Source organism: Protomyctophum bolini (assembly GCF_963924005.1).
Source record: "Protomyctophum bolini genome assembly, chromosome: 11".
Lineage (NCBI taxonomy): Eukaryota > Metazoa > Chordata > Actinopteri > Myctophiformes > Myctophidae > Protomyctophum > Protomyctophum bolini.
The window spans coordinates 8,291,457-8,312,889 of NC_137872.1; the positions used below are offsets into that span (position 1 = coordinate 8,291,457).

Consider the following 21,433-nt stretch of genomic DNA (forward strand, 5'->3'; position numbering starts at 1 on the left):
ATGGACTGGATATGAGCGATTTGGATTGAATCTAACCTCTCGTTGCTAGCAGAACCGGGCCTATGTCGCCGTGCCCGAGCCATCTGTACTGCTCCCATCCAATTTGGGTCTAATTTAATTGTTCTGTGGACAGACCATCCCCTCCCCCCCATCCATATATCTTCCCCCTTCCTTCCTCCCCTGTGTGAGAGGCTGCTTGGAGTACTCTGGGCGCTCTGTCGTGTGTGTGTGTGTGTGTGTGTGTGTGTGTGTGTGTGTGTGTGTGTGTGTGTGTGTGTGTGTGTGTGTGTGTGTGTGTGTGTGTGTGTGTGTGTGTGTGTGTGTGTGTGTGTGTGTGTGTGTGTGTGTGTGTGTGTGTGCATGTTTGCGTACTTGTGCACATGTGTGTAATATTGGTGCAACCGTTGGTGAAATTGCAGCTGACGTTTTGATATCTCGGAGACGACCTCTAATAACCTCCACCCCTCTCCCTCCTGTCATGTTTTTTTTTTCAGGACGTGAAGTCGACGTTCTTCCAGTTCGGGGCCTCCATCCAGCAGGAGGCGCTGTTGATGCTGAACATCATGGAGGAGTACGACTGGCACATCTTCTCCATCGTCACCTCCAAGTTCCCCGGATACCTGGACTTCATCAACATCCTCAAGACCACTGTCGACAACAGGTACGCGCTCATGGTTAGATGTAATCTAGACCACTGTCGACAACAGGTACTCTCATGGTTAGATGTAATCTAGACCACTGTCGACAACAGGTACTCTCATGGTTAGATGTAATCTAGACTACTGTCGACAACAGGTATACGCTCATGGTTAGATAGAAGCCGCTATATCGCACTGGGCTACAGAGTTGTTTAATTGAAAATACCATAGAGAGGTTTATGTGCTGACAATAGATGACACTGATGCAGAAAAGCAAATAAAAGGGTTTCGTTAGCATTGAGCTAATATATATATATATATATATATATATGTATGTATATATATGGCTCAATATATATATATATATACTGTAAGCCATGCAGCAATTGGACTCATAATGGACATGAAGCATCAACTGACGATGGAAAACGTATTAATCCAAAGAAAATAAATACAAAATAAATCAATTCTCTCCAAACACAGATGTTATCAAAAGTAGCTCAATTCCATAAAAGACAGAGAGAGAGTCACACTCCTGACGCAGGGCTTTCTCACACGATGCTAAGATGACCCTATGGTATTATTTTCAATAGAATACACACTTTGGTGACTCAGGGGATGACAGAGTGACTTTGGTACTCACTCGGGGGGGCCTAATGGGTGCAGCCATGCAGTCATGGGGCCACCACAGCCCTTTGTGCGGCCCCTGGGAATGCATTACGATGGAGCCAAATGCACATATCAGCCCCCTCGAATGCACACATTATGGAGTCAAACGGAAACCATGCAGCATGAACTGACAGAAGTGGCCCCCAGGGGTGCTGTGGATCGGTGGTGCAACATATAGGTGGTCTAGTATACGTATTAAAAGGACCTGACTTGGCATTGCACTTTGTCCTTCTACAGACACCAATTCCCTCATTGAAACTATCGGCGATCGACAAGTTCACCATGCACACATCGCAACACGGCGCGTTGTGAGCTTGTAGATCTCAATGTCCCCCCAATTATATAGGGATGCTATAGGGCTCAAGTGGTTAAGAAAGAGGTCAACTATTATTTGGGATGTTGAATCACTGGGTCGACTTGGGTCGACGTGCAACAGAACATATCACACCGGCACTGGGACGAACGCTAAAACCCTCTCGTCTACGTCTTGACCCTTTGGTGTGGTTTGGGCTTAGGAGGACGTGATAAAAAAACTATACCACATCCATAAGATATGCAAATACATACGGTACACCAGGGCTCCAGCGTGCGACCTATTAGCTCACAACGAGTCGCGTCCACCACACGTTGTGAGCTTGTAGATCAGCACATGGAAATATGCAGGCTGAGACGTTTAGAAACTTTCCCCTTTACAATAAAAGCACATCAGCTTTCACATGTTCATTCCATATAAAGAAAAGACAGGAGGAAAGTGGGCAAGGATTATGAATTCGGTGGCATTTCACATTGCAAAAGGGTGCAGGAAGAGTGGGCACCTCAGTGTTAAATATCCTTATTGGCCATTAGGTTGAACAAGCCCATGCAGAAGGTAAGGGGTGTGTCTCATTTCTGTTTCATATACAGTAGCCAAATGATAATAACCATATGGAAAAATGCACGATAGGTTTATTCATCATAATAATTTCCTATAGAATGTGTGTGAGTGAGAAATATAACATGTTATGTGCTTAATTTAAGGCATTTATGCTTCAGCCAAGAAAACCTTTGCTATAGCCTTGGTGATAAGGTCATGTATTAACACAGCGCTGCGGCGCTATAGAAAAATAAGTTGGTGCTACCTAATTTGTGGTGGCGCTACCAACTGAAAAGGTAGGTGGCACCAGGGCTACCTGTGAGAAAGTTAGTCTGGAGCCCTGACAGTTCCATCAAAGGTTGAGTGGGAACCATGTAATCCTTTTTCTTTCTTTCTTCCTTTTTTCTTTTACCTCCTTTGCTTCCCCGCAGCTTTCTAAATTGCCTGTCTCTCCCGTAGTCAAATGAATCACAAAAGAGGATAATGCTGCCAACGGTCGCACTCAGATTCCATTCATGACACGCACCGTGGGCACTGCGTGACACCCAATGCTTAAATATCAAAGGTATCAGTCATGATTACCATCTTACCAGGTAACACACACCCAAACAGCGTGTCTACTTAAATGACAGCCTAATCCTTTTAAAATGACAGCCTAGTCTCTCCTTAACTGGCACCCATGGATGTCCTATTGCTATCGGTTGGAAACCCTGTATGTTCCTTTCTTATCATCATTTTAAACCCATCTAACAATAGTTAAAATAGCCGCAGCTCACAGCGCCTCACATTTTCTCTTTTGTTTTACCACTTACCTTTGCCGTCTTCCATTTGAGCCAGCGTGTCCGACTGTCAGCTGTTACATTGCATGCTGATTGCATAGTGCTCAACGGAGGGAAGTGGCTTGAATCTTTCCCCAGAAGGCTCTGATCCGCTCCGCCCAACGACCAGTACCGCTGGAAGGCTCCGGTCCGCTCCGCCCAACGACCAGTGCCGCTGGAAGGCTCCGGTCCCGGCCCACGGGGCTTCGCGGTCAAACACATTATTAATTGTGGGGTCCGTGACATGAAAAGGTTTTCATAAAAGCACTGCCCTCTAGTGCTCCTAACGGACACCCTCCTCTCCATCAGAGACACCTGGGACAGGCCCTGGTTCCGTCGGTTCACTCTAAATGAGAGTAGATAACAGGGGAGTTTATCACACAGTGATATCGGGGCAATAATGGAGCGGCTTCTCAGACAAGATGAAAGAGGGAGATTCAAGGGGAGTAAAATTCGACCAAAACGTCAAATTCAAGATATATGTGTGGGACCGTCGGTGTCTTGGCCGGCATTGGTGTCTGAACCGCGGCGCTGATATACAGTATACCGACGCCCATGCAGTAGACAGAAGTTGGTGGGGTTTTATTTTTCTTTCCATACTTCTCTGTGCACCTTACTATCCCCCTACCCCCAGCGTAGTGCAATGAATAATACATAAATATAAAGTGCAAAGAGTTCAAGTGTTTAGGTCAGTTCAGAGCACAAGTCAAGTTCATCTCAACTCTGAGTGGCGATGGAGGGAGGATAGGGGAGGGGGTCAGGGAGGGACCCCATGGCAGCGTTGAGGAGCCGGATAGCCGTGGGGAAAAAGCTGTTTGAGTGTCGGGCCTTCACAGTCTTTAGGGACCCAACCTCCTGTCTGAGGGAAGCGGGGGAAAATGACTGTGGCCTGGGTGTGCGGGGTCAGCCATGATCTTCCTGGCTCTCCTCAAAGCCCCCCTAAAAGGTGGCAAAGGGCAGCCAATCACCCGCTCTGCTGATCCTATGACCTGCTGCAGCTTGGCCTCGTCCTTGGCCGCTGCAGCGGGGAACCAAACAGCGATGATGGACTCTATGATGGCAGTGTAGAAATTCATCAACAAGGTCCTTGGGAGGTGGAATTACCTCCGCTGTCTCAGAAAAAAAAACTATCTTTTTTGTGAGGTTGTCGATGTTGGGCTCCCACTTCAGGTCACCCCGAGGAAGCGGCAATACTCCACAGTGGCAACTGGAGTGCCTCCCAATATTGGTGGGGGAGGGGCCGGGTTCCCACTGAAGTCCACCATCAGCTCCACCGTCTTGAGAGCATTTAGCTCTAAGTTGTTCCGGGTGCACCAGGTCAGCAGCAAGGGGGATCTCCCTCCTGTAGGCAGACTCATCCCCCCTGGAGATGAGCCCCACCAGGGTGGTATCGTCTGCATTAGAAGTTTGACGGATTGGTGGCTGGAGGTGCAAGCAGCAAGACCTTCATAACACTGCGCAAAAAGCATGGAATACGGATGTGTATATTACAGGAAACTCCTGTTAAACTTTCCAACAAACTCCGGTAAACTCCCGAATTGTACCATCACACCTGTATATTACCGTATATTAACTGTATATGCTGCTAAACTTGATGTTCATGGGGGAAATACAGTGCCCATAATTAACTCCTCTTTTCACGCAGTGTAACTACGGGGGTCAGGGCGACGGGTCTGTAGTCATTTAGGCCTGTGATCCTGGTCTTTTTGGGGATAGGGATGACGGTGGAGGCTTTGATACAGGCTGGTGCCTCACAGCAGCGTCGAGAACCAGCTGCGCTTCCTCTCTCATTTATATCGAAAGGAAGACTCATGCCGCCCCAAACAGCCCCTGTTTGGTGAACTGGCCCATGGTTCTATAGGCTGCTAGGGGGGACCCAAGAGACGGCTGAAAGACCAGTTTAAACACTCAAAGACCAGGATCCCTGTGGACAGCTGGGAGGCCCTGCAGGCCCCAGTGGCCCGCTCAGCCTGGCGTGGCACAATTGCCATTGGTGCTCAGAGACTTGATATCGACCGAGCACCACAAGCAGCAGAGAGGAAGCGCCAGCAAAGACATCAACGTCTTATGCTACCCCGCCCACCACCTCCAACACGTCCGTGCCCAGACTGCCCCCCCCCCCCCCCCCCCCCCCCCCCGGCTCCTCCACACACACCTTGGACTCCACGGTCACCAGCAGGCACACAGACGGAGAGTCCAGCTGGGTCAGCTCTAGTCCAGAAGGAGAAGAAGTGAATGGCTGAGAAGAACGGATCCTCGTATTACGAGGCTGCCATGATGATGATGATGAATATGTTACCGATGCTCAGGGGGCAGCCGGTCAGCACAGAACTTCAGGATGGAGGGTGAGACAGCGCTCGGTCCGGCCGCCTTCCGGGGGTTCTGTCCCCTAAACAGAGAGGTATGGGGGGGCTCACCTCAGGAACTCATCTCCCAGAGGTGCAGCGCATTGAGAAGCAGGGACAGACTCCCACGTTCTGGATGATACTGGCAATAGAGCACCGAAGTCACTCGCTACTTACTTACCTACTTACTTTTCAATGTATTGAAATGATTTTGATAAAAAATATATATTTTAATTCAAATGTTGTTAGTGGTTAGGGACCATCGTTTAATTGGATCAAATTAACAAATCCTCAGCGATCCTCAGGCAAAAATAAATAATAGTTTCGACTAATCATTTTGTTATGTGTGTCCCATCTCAAAAATAGCAGATCAACACTTGAGCACGGAACTCTTATCGTAAGACTAATCACAAATCAGGCTTCAATATCTGGCGAGCCACACTTTGTTAAATTAATTTGATATTTCAATTTAATTACGGCTGCGCTTCCACTGCTTGCTGCTTTGCTGAAGTTGTTGGACTCATTTTGACTGCATAAAAAAAAGAGAAGACTTCATTGGATATTATCCTTATCTGCTGGAATCCGTTTTGGCACCCTGAATTAGACGAAAAATGGGCCAAGATGACTAGAAATAGGCTAACCGTCAAATTAAAGCCATCAGTCGGCGCTTCAACCTCATATTAGTAGCATTTAACGCCCAAAATAATCCGATTAGAGAGGTGAAATATATCTAGAAGTGGGTCAACGTGGAAACCACTCGTACAGATACTGCCAGAGAAAGGTTGTTTTTATTATATAATGTGTATTGTCGGTTGGGAAACTGTTAGGCCTGTACTTTTCACAATTCACAAACCAGAATAGCATAAATGGCCGATCTGTAGATTGACAAATGTTGCTATTTTGTGTGACAATGTGGTATGATGTAGTCGCTACATTGTAGTGGGTCATTAATTTATTTAAATATGGAGATGATTGTTCTCGCTGTCGGGATCGAGGAAACCAAGTCGATTTTTTAGGTTTTTGATCTTTTTTTGGCATAAAACGTATGCATGTTCAACAGCACGTATGCATGTTTAATAATGTGCTATTGAACACCCTTTACGTCTCTGTGTCATTGATTCCATTGATTCAAAATGTTGAAAGTATTAAAAAGCACTTCGGACAAAACCTCTTAACTCCATGGGACCGCTAACTCCACCACCTCTTATGCAAGATGCAGTATTGCTTTGTTTTCAAAATGTATATAAGGTTTAATTTTTTCATTTCCCAAAAAATATATATTCTTTTCATTTTCTGAAAAATGAACATTTTGGAGTTAGGTGTTTTTTCTTCCCGACAGCAGAGATATTATAGAACACTTCTCCTCTGTCACACATGCTATTGTTGTTATTATAGAACAGTTCTCCTCTTTCACACATGCTATTGTTGTTATTCTTATGGGTAAATAATAAAGGGTGTCCAGGGGCCTCCTAATCAGCCCTCCAGATGCCACAGAACAGGACTGCGTTGACATTGTGTTCTGTCATCACTAATAACAGCATCTCTGCAGAGAGGGACACGCCGAACATTATCGCCGTATCGCTGACTCCCATTGGTGGATGGGAGGCAGTCCCATGTGAATTTAATCCATCAAGACCTGAGACCAGATTCGACAAAATGTCCTCTATAAATCAGTGGTGCACGGGTTGCTCAAACCTTTTCACGTCAAGGGACCACAGAATTATCTGTATTTGGCCGCCGACCCCCGTCTGAAAACGTGTTGTTCCAGGGACCCCCCAGAAGCAAAGATTTGAGTTAAAAACATTCACTGTGAAATAATAAATATTCAAAGATTTGCATGCATTTTCACGATTTTTCTAAAGGCATTCGTTGTTGCGCTATGAGCTTGTTGATCTGCTATTTTTCAACAGCTAAAGTTTAAAATAATGGGGCTTAAAGGGTTAAAGTGGTTAAACGCTATAAGACGACACAGATGCGTCCTCAGGTCTAAATGAGTTAACCCATTAAGACCCGTCCTGAGGCCCATTCTACAAATGCCTTCCAAATCAGTAGTTCTCAAACTTTTTAGTAAATCAAATTTGTTCCACGTTTTTTTTTTTTTTTATCTGAAAATAGATGTACTAGGTTCGCCGCACGACACCAAGTGACCCTTGTATAATCTGCTATTTATTTTAATAGCCAAAACTAAAATCTAAAATGCGTTCCCGGTGTCAATGGGTTAAGAATACTAAAGATAATGTTATCCATTTGACATTGTTAATTAAACACTGTGTTCTCTCTCTCTCTCTCTCTCTCTCTCTCTGCCTCTCTCTCTCTCTCTCTCTCTCTCTCTCACTCTCTCTCTCTCTCTCTCTCTCTCTCTCTCTCTCTCTCTCTCTCTCTCTCTCTCTCTCTCTCTCTCCCCTGCGCTAGATGAGTGGGGACCGCAGCATGAGTTTAGTATAGCATTTGCTGTGGTGACTGCATTTAACGAGGGGTTAAAAAAACGAAAAAATAAAAACATGCCGCGGGAGTGTACACGGTGATGATTAAACTGTCCGTTTAAATAAAAGTTAATTAAGGAAACAAACTAAAATAGAGTAGTGCGGATAATAAAGCCTAACCCATGGCACCAGGCCACAGCACAGCAAAAAGTGTCAAAAGATACATGTCATTTTTCTTTTCTTTTCTTTTTTTTTTGTTCCCGGTCAAAGGTGCAAGGGAAGGTCTTCTGCACACTGCAAGGTTGAGCGGCTGTTTCATATTGCTTTGACATTGTCGTGTCAATCAAGAACAACCTTCCTGAGCAGCCGAGTCTTTGCTGATATAAAGAGGCTTAAAGTCCATCTGCAGTGGCTCAGGGGAACCGCAAGGTTCCCAGTTCGAATGTATTTGGGCTTGTTTGTTTGTGTGTGCCTCGACGGAGCGGGCGGTAGAGTTTCTGCTATCTGCGTGCTGGTTGTGGTGGGTCTGGGCCAAATTCGCGCGGAAATGACCGGGGCCGAATTTTTGTCAATAATTAGCTAGTATTACTCCACTATTATAAGGAGACGTTTAGATTTCAGTAAGCAGGAACTGGGGATGGCAATGAAGGACCGGGAAGTCTGGCGTAATATTTGTGAAATCCACGATCTCGACCGCGGTCGAAAAATGATGATGAGAACAGAGTTGCGAACCATAGTATAATATACAATATACTGTGTGTCTTCCATAGTTCCATGGGCTTAGAGCTGCAGAACATAATCTCTCTCTCTCTGTGTGTCCTCCATAGTTTCGTGGGCTGGGAGCTGCAGAACATCATCACGCTGGACGCGGTGGAGGAGGACAGCCGCTCTCAGATCATGCTGAAGAAGGTGCAGTCTCCCGTGGTGGTCCTCTACTGCTCCAAGGACGAGGCGGTGTACATCCTGGAGGAGGCGCGCTCGCTGGGCCTCACAGGCCACGGGACCATCTGGATCGTCCCCTCGCTCACCACGGGCAACCCCGAGGTCAGTATGACTCGCTCACCACGGGCAACCCCAAGGTCAGTATGACTCGCTCACCACGGGCAACCCCAAGGTCAGTATGACTCGCTCACCACGGGCAACCCCGAGGTCAGTATAACTCGCTCACCACGGGCAACCCCGAGGTCAGTATAACTCGCTCACCACGGGCAAACCCGAGGTCAGTATAACTCGCTCACCACGGGCAAACCCGAGGTCAGTGTAACTCGCTCACCACGAGGTCAGTGTAACTCGCTCACCACGAGGTCAGTGTAACTCGCTCACCACGAGGTCAGTGTAACTCGCTCACCACGAGGTCAGTGTAACTCGCTCACCCCGAGGTCAGTGTAACTCGCTCACCCCGAGGTCAGTGTAACTCGCTCACCCCGAGGTCAGTGTAACTCGCTCACCACGAGGTCAGTGTAACTCGCTCACCACGAGGTCAGTGTAACTCGCTCACCACGAGGTCAGTGTAACTCGCTCACCCCGAGGTCAGTGTAACTCGCTCACCACGAGGTCAGTGCTGGAAAGTATAACCCGACGACTCTGATTATAAGACGACAAACCATTTGTCAAGACTCGTTTGTGGAGAAAGAACATGGAATGTAAAATAGTCTAGCCCCCGATTATAATACGACTCCGTTTTTTTAGGATATTTCAATTGGAAAAGAACGTAGTCTTATATTCAAGTCCAGAAACTTTTAATTTGTGTGAAAATCTGTGGCCAATGACCAATGGCATTGAAATGGCATTGCAATGAACATCACTGATGACGTTTAGGTGAAAAAAGAACGGAAAAATTATAATTAAGTAATTAATTAAAATATAAATTGTTGCTATAAAGCAACACTGGGTCTTAGAGGGTTAAGTACTTTTTTTGTCAAATAATTATGTTTTTATTGAACAGATTATAAATTGTTACAAACATTATGATATGAAATACTTCTTTTTCCTTTTTTATTAAACAAAATGAAAGAAAAAATAAACAAGACAAAAAAGAGAAAGAAATCCCTTAACCCTCCCACCAATACTGCTCAGTGACACTGCATACTATATAATAAGATGATAGAAAACTCATGGAAAACATCTGAAAAGAAAATGGCGTACAGTCAACCATATCAATGGTATCCTGTCTATTAATTGTTTCTACTCAGGTAATGGACAAGGGTCAGCCAAACCTTATCAAACTGTCTCTCCCTGTTTCTCAGGAAATACCTTATTCTCTCAAGATGAAGCGTACTAGTCATTGTAAATGGCCACCAACCAAGAAGTTATTGCCACTTAAGAAGTTATGGTTTACCTTAATTGTTAATTGCTGTTTTTCAGTTTTTCTATATTTGTGGCGATATGCCATGGTTTACTTGGTTTTAAAACTGTCCACTAGGTGGCAGAATTGGCCATGTCCTCTCTGGGCATTCAGGTATACAAGGTGACGTTAGAGTTGAAAGTTCATTGAAAATACAAGATGGCGGAAGCGCAGTCATGCAGTTCAGAACGAACTTTGTCAGCAATAAATATGTTTATATTTCATGATTAACACCCCTTGGAAGGCGGAATGAGGTTCGTGAGATAAAGATGTAATAGTGCCTAGAGTGTGTTTATATCAGTTAAAAAGAGCGTCTTTTATTGCCGTAATGTAAACACTATTGTCATGTGACATTGGCTGCAACACGTGGCTCCCGAAGGACTACGTTTACAAGAGTTAATTCATGTCTAATGTTTTATAGCTACAAGTTGACTTATGGTGATTAAGAAATATACCATTGGTGTTTATGGTCAAGTTTTGAAGTTTATTTTGGCTAAACTGTATACGTTGTATGACTTTGTATTTTGACTAATGTTGATTATATTTTCGTCATATCTCTGCAGTTTTTACGGTGCTTCTTGGTACCACACCAAAAATAAAGAGCATCAGTCTGAAACTCTACTGTCTCACTCTCAAAGTCCATACCAAGCCCAGGGGGCAGTTACAGTCATTTCATTTAACCAGTGCTTAAATGCAAGAGCCTCCTCCTTCTTCCAGTGTGTCAAAATTATTTTTTTCGCTGTAATCAGACCATATGAGAAGAGTTGTTTCTGTGCTCTCGTCAACATAGGCATGGAGTCTGACAAACCCAGAATAATTAGTACAGGATCAGGGTCAATATTAATACTCAAAATATCAGAGAGCGTCTCAAATATCTTAATCCAATATCTTTGTATCCGAGGGCAAAGGGCGAAGCTATGAAGAAGATTTGCTTCTATTGTAAATATTAGTACATTTGTCACAATGCGAAGAAATATCTGCGTATATGTTATGTAATTTTAATTTGGAATAATTTGAGTCTATGTATGACTCGAAACTGGATAAGGCAATGTCTGGAATTGACAGAGCACGCATTCATTTCTTCAAGGCTTTCTTCCCAGAGCTCGTCTGAAATTGAAGTCTTTAACCCATTCTGAACGGGAACCCGTTTTGGTGTTCGCATCATGTTATGCTTTAGCTATTGAAAAATAGCAGATCTACAAGCTCATAGCGTGCCACCGAGTGGCGCGCTACGAGCTTGTAGGTCTGCTATTTTTGAAAAATCGAAGAACGACTGACATTTTTTTAATTTGATCTCAGGTCAGAATGGGTTAATCAGACCAGTGTGTGTCCAGTGGAAACCTCGTATGAATCTGATCTCAGGTCAGAATGGGTTAAGTACATTTCGACGCCGACACTTTCGCACTTTCACTCGAGGGCATTCGTTTTTGAATTCCGGACGCTCATTCACAACGGGAGTACAAGCTCCACATCGCAGCATTGATACTTTGACTTAAAGTCTACAAGCAAAAGATCTACAAGCGTGTAGATCTGCTATTTTTGAAGAAAAAAAAAACGTGAAAATAACAATTGAGTTGACTTTTTTCCGTGCGTCTTTCTGCCCAAGGTGACGCCCGAGGAGTTCCCGGCGGGCATGATCTCCGTGTCCTACGACGACTGGGACTACCCGCTGGAGGCGCGCGTGCGCGACGGCCTGGGCATCATCACGTCGGCCGCTTCCGCCATGCTGGACGAGTACGGCGACATCCCCGAGGCCAAGACGTCCTGCTACGGACAGATGACGGAGAAGCCCAGCAAGCTGCCGCCCAGCGCGCTGCACAAGTAAGGACGCGCTCGGTCGGTCGATTGGTTGGTCGATTGGTTGGTTGGTTGATTGATTGGTTGATTTATTGATTGATTGATTTAATTGGTGTGCGTGTGACATCATCATCATGCCTGGAAGTTATGCAGGAACGCCTACTGAGTGGGAGAAGGAAAAAAAAAACAATCTGGCCTTGACAGCCCATCTGATTGCATTAAACAACATTAATCAAAGTTAAACTCATGTTGCCACTCACTTTGCCACTCGATATGTCACTCACTTTATGCATTTGCATGTTCTATATGCACAATTTGCACATACTGTACGCCATTTTGGAGATAACTACGGTACTCTTCCTACTTCCGGGCCTCTTCCGATTTCCGTCACAGGTGTAGCTGATGATACTTTAAGGTTCTGTTCTGTAGTGTATACAGTCAGTGGTTTTCAAACTTTCAAACTTTCAACCCATAACTCTGAAAGTGTACCAAGGGTTCCATTTGTACACCTGTACAGGGCCATTTGGAAACCACTCAAGGCCACTTTGAGACCCACTGGTGTTTCCAGTGAGCCAACATGCACAACAACAGCACCCTGACTCTGTTTGACCAGAATGGAACAGAGCTTTAATTCAATTAGAAGCCTGTACTTTATTAGTCCGAAATGTACAGTGAGGCATTAAGGCTAAATGTACAGTGAGGCATTAAGGCTAAATGTACAGTGAGGCATTAAGGCTAAATGTACAGTGAGGCATTAAGGCTAAATGTACAGTGAGACATTAAGGCTAAATATACAGTGAGGCATTAAGGCTAAATGTACAGTGAGGCATTAAGGCTAAATGTACAGTGAGGCATTAAGGCTAAATGTACAGTGAGGCATTAAGGCTAAATATACAGTGAGGCATTAAGGCTAAATGTACAGTGAGGCATTAAGGCTAAATGTACAGTGAGGCATTAAGGCTAAATATACAGTGAGGCATTAAGGCTAAATGTACAGTGAGGCATTAAGGCTAAATGTACAGTGAGGCATTAAGGCTAAATATACAGTAAGGCATTAAGGCTAAATGTACAGTGAGGCATTAAGGCATTAAGGCTAAATGTACAGTGAGGCATTAAGGCTAAATATACAGTGAGGCATTAAGGCTAAATGTACAGTGAGGCATTAAGGCTAAATGTACAGTGAGGCATTAAGGCTAAATGTACAGTGAGACATTAAGGCTAAATGTACAGTGAGACATTAAGGCTAAATGTACAGTGAGGCATTAAGGCTAAATGTACAGTGAGGCATTAAGGCTAAATGTAGCCTACAGTGAGACATTAAGGCTAAATGTACAGTGAGGCATTAAGGCTAAATGTACAGTGAGGCATTAAGGTTAAATGTAGCCTACAGTGAGGCATTAAGGCTAAATGTACAGTGAGGCATTGAGGATAAATGCATGACACAAACATGTCTCCATGGTGGTCCTACTGTATATGGTATTCAATTAATCAACATGGCATGAAAATATTACACAATAAATAATACATGTCATCAACAAATACAGTACACTATGTACAAAGGAGAAAGAGGGGACACAGCGGCAGTGAATGGGCTCCTGATAGATGTTTTTTTTGGGGGGGAAACGCGTGCGTGCGTGCATGTGTGTGTGCGTGGGTGTGTGCGTGCATGCATGCATGCTAGGCCAAATGTCTCCACACAGAACCCCTATCTGTGGTGTGAAATAAAAATGGAAAAATTATTCGGCATCCTAAAACGTTGATGTCTTCACAAGTAGTGAGTGTGTGCGTGCGTGCGTGCGTGCATGCGTGCGTGCGTGTGTTTGTGAGAGTGGGCCACCTCCTCCTCCTTGGTAATTAGAGTCTTCCTGCTGTTTCCCTTCTGACTGAAGGGAAGCTGCAGACTGAAGAAACGACAGAGCTATACAATGGATGAAAGAAAGGCAGGAACACAGAGATCTGCAGAGAGGAAGTATACAGGGAGGGAGTCAGTGTGGGAGTCTGAGGAAGACAAAGAGCAAGCGGAGAGAGAGGCAGAGAGGAAGACGTGATGGAGGCAATTGTCTGTCAATAAGTCAGTAGTTCTCAAACTTTGCCGCTGAATCCCGTCTGAAAATGTTCTGCCAGCTATAGGACCCCCATGAAGAGAAGATTTGTGTTGAAAAATACCGCAAAATTACACTTTTAAGATGTTCTTTTAAAGAATCTTAACATGTAAATGGAGGAAGACGTTAAAGTGATTGTGATGCTGTATTTTCAAATATAGTGGATCCCATTTTGAAGGCACTGTAGAGAGAGAGAGAGAGAGAGAGAGAAAGGGGGGGGGTTAACAGTGGGGGGGCTCTCCACAAAAATGAGGACAGTCCAAAAGGGAAGTGCTCCTTGATGAGGCCTTCTGTTCCTTCCTCTCCTACATCCCCTACCCCCCCCCCCCCCCCCCACACCCCCACTCCTCCTCCACCTTCGCCACCATTCCATCCTGCACACCCCCCCCCCACCCCTCCCCCCTCCCCATGCAAGTCAGTGGGAGAGGGAGAGAGTTGCCAGCCCTGTCTGGCTGTCCAGCTGGCGGAGAGAGAGAGAGAGAGAGAGACACACACACACACACACACAGAGACAGATAGACAGTTACACACATATATAAAGGTATATATATATCGTCGCCGTCGAGTGTAAACCTTGTATGTCCAAAACGGTTCCTTTTTTCTAGGCCGCTATAGTCCCTCCAATGCATGGCTTTTGACATTACGTCATTCTGCAACCAAGTCTATGCACTTTTAATGTTTGTTCAGGGCACTAAATGCCGACGTGAGACTGAGACCGCCATGTGTGCCAATATACAAACATCTTGTGACTGGTTTATTTTATACAATAACACACTATTCGAAGGAAAAAATGCACATGAAGTGAGACGTTGTTGGGCCATACAATAACACACACTGCATTCATGTCTCCTATGTAGTATATGTAGTGGCAGTGAATCTGCAATGAATGAATGCCACCTCTGTTATATCTGTTGTATTTGCTATTTCAAAGATAATATAGTGAACATACTGTATAGCTGATGTACAAGCTCATGCGACATGTGAGCTTGTAGAGCTGCTATTTTCACAGTTTTTGTGCAATGCTTGTATGATAAAGTACAGTATAGGATAATTTACTAAAAAAATATATAAAAAGTTGAAGTACGAAGATAGGAGGTTATAGCCCCGACAGCAAGCGAGTTATGGATAGATATGGATGTGATAAAGTCCCAGACGTCAGATTATTATTTTATTTATTTTTATAATGGATTTCCTGTCAACAAAGCTGACCTCAATAGCATGTATCTGGATGAAATCTGTGTTTAATTAATTAAGCACAGGAAGCGGACGAGAAACCTTGTCCCGTCTAGTGAGATTGATGCCGAGTTTACAAAAGCACTTACCCAGGTCTCCCATCGTGTATAAAAATGCAATTAATTTCATCTTCAACCATCATCTTTGAACTCCGGGGTTTTCCGAGCAAATTGCCCTCATACAAAAATGATGTGCTTGTCAACCTGGGAGTATAGGTTCTGACAGAGGAAACGCTGCAATGGGCTCATCTTTACCCGCTTAAAACACTTGACCGGTAAAAAATAAAATCTTCAAATAAATTAGAATTACCATGGGAAAATAATAATAATACAATAATCTGCATGCGACACACATTTCTTTTGACATTTCACTTCAACCGAACAATTTCCAGCCAAGTGACCTCCTTCCTTCCCAGCATGCTCTGCTGCCCGAGGTGGTTACCCAGGTGATAAGCGGCCGCAGATGGCCGCGTTGCGGGCGAGAGAGCTCGGCGAATGGGCATTCAGCGGGGGAGGGGGGCGAACGCGATTGGTTGGGGGATAGGTGGGCGCCTGCAGAGCCCTGTTGGTCCGTTAGAGCCGTTTGTCAGGGGAGATGAGAGAGCACAAGCAAACGCACGCATACACACTCATGCACACATGCACAGTTGCACACACTCATGCACACATGCACGCAAGGCATACGGTATAGGCATACACTGCAGTACAGCACAGACAATACACAAACACAGATGGGGGCACTTGCACCCACAAACATGTAGCTATTGGTGGTCAGTAATGAAGCACATTTAATTAGTACTGTGCTTAAGTACATTTGTGTATTTTCTTTTTAACACAGAACTTTCACTCACATATTTTACTTTTGCTACATTTAACTCCATTATTGCCCGCTAGGTGGCAGAATAAGCACACCTAACCTGTACCCGCTCTCACTACCCTTGTTTCATTTCCGGGTTATCAGTGAAGTGGGGGCTGCTGTTGGGTTATCAGTGAGGTGGGGCTGCTGTTGGGTTATCAGTGAGGTGGGGGCTACTGTTGGGTTATCAGTGAGGTGGGGGCTGCTGTTGGGTTATCAGTGAAGTGGGGGCTGCTGTTGGGTTATCAGTGAGGTGGGGCTGCTGTTGGGTTATCAGTGAGGTGGGGGCTACTGTTGGGTTATCAGTGAGGTGGGGGCTGCTGTTGGGTTATCAGTGAGGTGGGGGCTACTGTTGGGTTATCAGTGAGGTGGGGGCTGCTGTTGGGTTATCAGTGAGGTGGGGGCTACTGTTGGGTTATCAGTGAGGTGGGGCTACTGTTGGGTTATCAGTGACGTGGGGGCTACTGTTGTGTTATCAGTGAGGTGGGGGCTGCTGTTGGGTTATCAGTGAGGTGGGGGCTACTGTTGGGTTATCAGTGAGGTGGGGGCTGCTGTTGGGTTATCAGTGAGGTGGGGCTACTGTTGTGTTATCAGTGAGGTGGGGGCTGCTGTTGGGTTATCAGTGAGGTGGGGGCTGCTGTTGGGTTATCAGTGAGGTGGGGCTGCTGTTGGGTTATCAGTGAGGTGGGGGCTACTGTTGGGTTATCAGTGAGGTGGGGGCTGCTGTTGGGTTATCAGTGAAGTGGGGGCTGCTGTTGGGTTATCAGTGAGGTGGGGCTGCTGTTGGGTTATCAGTGAGGTGGGGGCTACTGTTGGGTTATCAGTGAGGTGGGGGCTGCTGTTGGGTTATCAGTGAGGTGGGGGCTACTGTTGGGTTATCAGTGAGGTGGGGGCTGCTGTTGGGTTATCAGTGAGGTGGGGGCTACTGTTGGGTTATCAGTGAGGTGGGGCTACTGTTGGGTTATCAGTGAAGTGGGGGCTACTGTTGTGTTATCAGTGAGGTGGGGGCTGCTGTTGGGTTATCAGTGAGGTGGGGGCTACTGTTGGGTTATCAGTGAGGTGGGGGCTGCTGTTGGGTTATCAGTGAGGTGGGGCTACTGTTGTGTTATCAGTGAGGTGGGGGCTGCTGTTGGGTTATCAGTGAGGTGGGGGCTGCTGTTGGGTTATCAGTGAGGTGGGGGCTGCTGTTGGGTTATCAGTGAGGTGGGGCTACTGTTGGGTTATCAGTGAGGTGGGGGCTACTGTTGGGTTATCAGTGAGGTGGTGGCTGCTGTTGTGTTATCAGTGAGGTGGGGGCTACTGTTGGGTTATCAGTGAGGTGGTGGCTGCTGTTGTGTTATCAGTGAGGTGGGGGCTGCTGTTGGGTTATCAGTGTGGTGGGGCTACTGTTGGGTTATCAGTGAGGTGGGGGCTGCTGTTGTGAGGACATTGATCGTTAGCTGTGAGCTCATACCCCTTAGCTCTCGTCAGAAACGGTTACATGTCCGCAGCGATGCGAGACAAAGTCAGAGCAATACTAAAAGGTAAATTGACGGTCGCCGCTTGGATTATATGGGGGAGTATGAACATGTACTGTACATAGGTGGCACATACCGTACCCCAGCCTAGGGGGTACAATTATAATCGTAGATAGCAGAGAAAAAGTTACGGGACTGAACTGAACCAAATGTACTTCGTAATGTGTATCTGAATACTTGAGCATTTACTTGAGTATACTTTGTCCGCCACTGCATGTATGTAGCATTACCCACAACGTTGAGTTGAGTACCCATTACAAGTACAGTAATATGATCATGTCTAGAAAGCCGAGCATGACTACATTAATAAGTTTGGGGCAGGCCCGTCTACCGTTTAAATGGACAGGTATGAGTCTAAAGGGAGACATCGGAGAGGAAGAATGGATGGGGGAGGATCAACATATGGAATGTCAGAACAGGTCAGCTCTATATGGGTTTGAGGTTGCTGGCCAATATTGATGACATCAGGGATCTCCATTTATGGGCTTAATTGCGGCAGCGACTGACTAACTGACGGACGAAAATACTCCGTAACAGATTTATCCCTTTTTCGCATTAAACTCACAGAGGGAGTTGTTGGTATATCAGATTGTTTCATCTAAATTCATTAGGCTTTCACTTGTGGGGGGGGGGGGGGGGGGGGGGAAGAATGTTCTAAAAGTTTAAAATAAGCCTTAAATTGGGTTAATTCACAAGGAGGAGGAATGCTGAGCCACTACTTTTAACTTAGAGCCATTAGCGAAACCCTGCAGGAGAATGACTGCCCGTACTTATTTCACTGCAGCCAGTGGTGGGAAGTAACATACTTAAGTACTGTACTTTTTGTACAATTTTGAGGTATTTGTACTTTACTTGAGTGTTTTCAGTTTCCAATACTGTTACTTCTACTCCACTTCATCTCAGAGGCAAATAGTGTACTTTTACTCCACTGCATTTGTTTGAAAACTTTTGGGTCCCAGTGCAGGGAGTTTCCCCGCTGGGACGTATAGCGGGTGGAAGGAAAACGCTATTCCAAACAGTTCGTTTCCCCTCCATCAGATGGCCAGGGGGAGGCTGTTTAGAGACCAGGATTACTGCATGTTTCTTGGTTAGGGTACCTACCCTAGGGGACACATGGAGAACATGTAAACTCCAAACCCCACCTAGGGTCTGGGCGCTGATGACGCGGAGCAGAGGACACAGCTGTGAGGCCACAGCGCTGCTCCACCTAGTACTTTTCTCCTAAATGTAGACGTTATGCCAATTACGCCTCCCGACACACGTTTGTGTGCTGTCACTGCTGTTGCATCTTACTGACTCACTTTATCTGCATTGCTAATGATTTTAAATGTTCGCCGAGGGCCTGCCTTTTATAAATGACACGACGCATCAGTGGATGAAAATGAGACTTTCAGTGGAAGCTGTCTCCTTGCTTTAAGAAGCCAACACCGTTTTAGTCATTATGCCCCAATGCTCAAATTCACCACACTGCCACTGCTGAGCTATACTGGTTGGTATTCATATAGGTTGGCACGGCAGTGGTGTAAAGCAGGGGTCTGCAACCTTTTTGGAATGAAGTGCCATGTTTTTATTTTCTGTCAGTGTGCCATGTCAACATTAATTTGAATGACACCACATCAACATTTCCAACACATTTTGATTGTCCACGGAAATATCCTTATTTTTTAATATTTTCTTTCACATTGTTATAATGATCATTAGTCTCAGAGAGAGCAATGACCCACGTATCTCCCAGACTCCCTCCCCAGTCAGAGTTCAGAGTTTTAATGAATGTATAATTACAGTATGTGCAGGATGTAATTTGTACATACAAATGTGAGGGACTTATTTGACTAAGTTTAAATAGTTTATTTTAAACCAAAAGTCCTCTCTCTCACACTTATGCCAGTGTGCCAGTGTGCCACCCTCCTTAGTGCCAATGTTGGCACCGGTGCCAAAGGTTGCCTACCCCTGGTGTAAAGTAACTAGCGTATAAGTACATTTACCTAAGTACTATATTTAAGTACAATTTTGAGGTATTTGTATTTTTACAAATGGCAAATTTGTAAAATACAAAGGCAAATATTGTACATTTACTCCACTACAATTATTTGAGAACTTTGGTTACTATTAATTACTTTGTAGATTTTGATTATTATTACAAAACATATTATGTTAACCTCTTCAGCCCTACATAATTGGTAATTAGAAAAATAGTGAGCTTGTAGATTGAGTACATTTAGTGCAAAAAAGCAAAGCTTGAATACATTTTAAAATCCGGACTTTTACTTGTAGCGGAGTATACAAGGACGCCCTGCAGCCAAGCCTGAGGCACCACAAAGGATTGAAACGGCTCTAGGCCTCTGCAGTGAAACGCCTCTAGGCCTCTGCAGTGAAACGGCTCTAGGCCTCTGCAGTGAAACGGCTCTAGGCCTCTGCAGTGAAACGCCTCTAGGCCTCTGCAGTGAAACGGCTCTAGGCCTCTGCAGTGAAACGGCTCTAGGCCTCTGCAGTGAAACGGCTCTAGGCCTCTGCAGTGAAACGGCTCTAGGCCTCTGCAGTGAAACGGCTCTAGGCCTCTGCAGTGAAACGGCTCTAGGCCTCTGCAGTGAAACGGCTCTAGGCCTCTGCAGTGAAACGGCTCTAGGCCTCTGCAGTGAAACGGCTCTAGGCCTCTGCAGTGAAACGGCTCTAGGCCTCTGCAGTGAAACGGCTCTAGGCCTCTGCAGTGAAACGGCTCTAGGCCTCTGCAGTGAAACGGCTCTAGGCCTCTGCAGTGAAACGGCTCTAGGCCTCTGCAGTGAAACGGCTCTAGGCCTCTGCAGTGAAACGGCTCTAGGCCTCTGCAGTGAAACGGCTCTAGGCCTCTGCAGTGAAACGCCTCTAGGACTCTGCAGTGAAACGCCTCTAGGCCTCTGCAGTGAAACGGCTCTAGGCCTCTGCAGTGAAACGGCTCTAGGCCTCTGCAGTGAAACGGCTCTAGGCCTCTGCAGTGAAACGGCTCTAGGCCTCTGCAGTGAAACGCCTCTAGGCCTCTGCAGTGAAACGCCTCTAGGCCTCTGCAGTGAAACGGCTCTAGGCCTCTGCAGTGAAACGGCTCTAGGCCTCTGCAGTGAAACGGCTCTAGGCCTCTGCAGTGAAACGCCTCTAGGCCTCTGCAGTGAAACGCCTCTAGGCCTCTGCAGTGAAACGGCTCTAGGCCTCTGCAGTGAAACGGCTCTAGGCCTCTGCAGTGAAACGGCTCTAGGCCTCTGCAGTGAAACGGCTCTAGGCCTCTGCAGTGAAACGGCTCTAGGCCTCTGCAGTGAAACGGCTCTAGGCCTCTGCAGTGAAACGGCTCTAGGCCTCTGCAGTGAAACGGCTCTAGGCCTCTGCAGTGCATGAAACGGCTCTAGGCCTCTGCAGTGAAACGGCTCTAGGCCTCTGCAGTGAAACGGCTCTAGGCCTCTGCAGTGAAACGGCTCTAGGCCTCTGCAGTGAAACGGCTCTAGGCCTCTGCAGTGAAACGGCTCTAGGCCTCTGCAGTGAAACGGCTCTAGGCCTCTGCAGTGAAACGGCTCTAGGCCTCTGCAGTGAAACGGCTCTAGGCCTCTGCAGTGAAACGGCTCTAGGCCTCTGCAGTGGCTGGGCGGAAATCACATGCGTTTGGCAAAATCCCCTTTTGGTGTTAGCATTATGTTATGCTTTAGCTATTGAAAAATAGCAGATCTACAAGCTCATAGCGCGCCACCGAGTTGCGCACTACGAGCTTGTAGGTCTGCTATTTTTGAAAAATCCAAGAACGACTGACATAGAAACAGAGCTTTTTCAGAAAACTGTCAGGATGCAGAAGACATTTTTAGAATCTGATCTCAGGTCAA

At 45.9% G+C, this 21,433-nt stretch overlaps 1 protein-coding gene across 1 annotated transcript in view; it reads left to right on the forward strand.

The window, feature by feature from the left end:
* Positions 1–21,433, forward strand: part of grin2aa (glutamate receptor, ionotropic, N-methyl D-aspartate 2A, a) — a gene marked incomplete at its 5' end in the record, with an annotated part of 213,140 nt that overhangs the window by 106,680 nt on the left and 85,027 nt on the right. Inside the window, 3 exon segments of the mRNA XM_080775827.1 lie at positions 495–661; positions 8,574–8,790; positions 11,697–11,911. Of these exon segments, the coding sequence (XP_080631953.1) occupies positions 495–661; positions 8,574–8,790; positions 11,697–11,911 (599 nt within the window).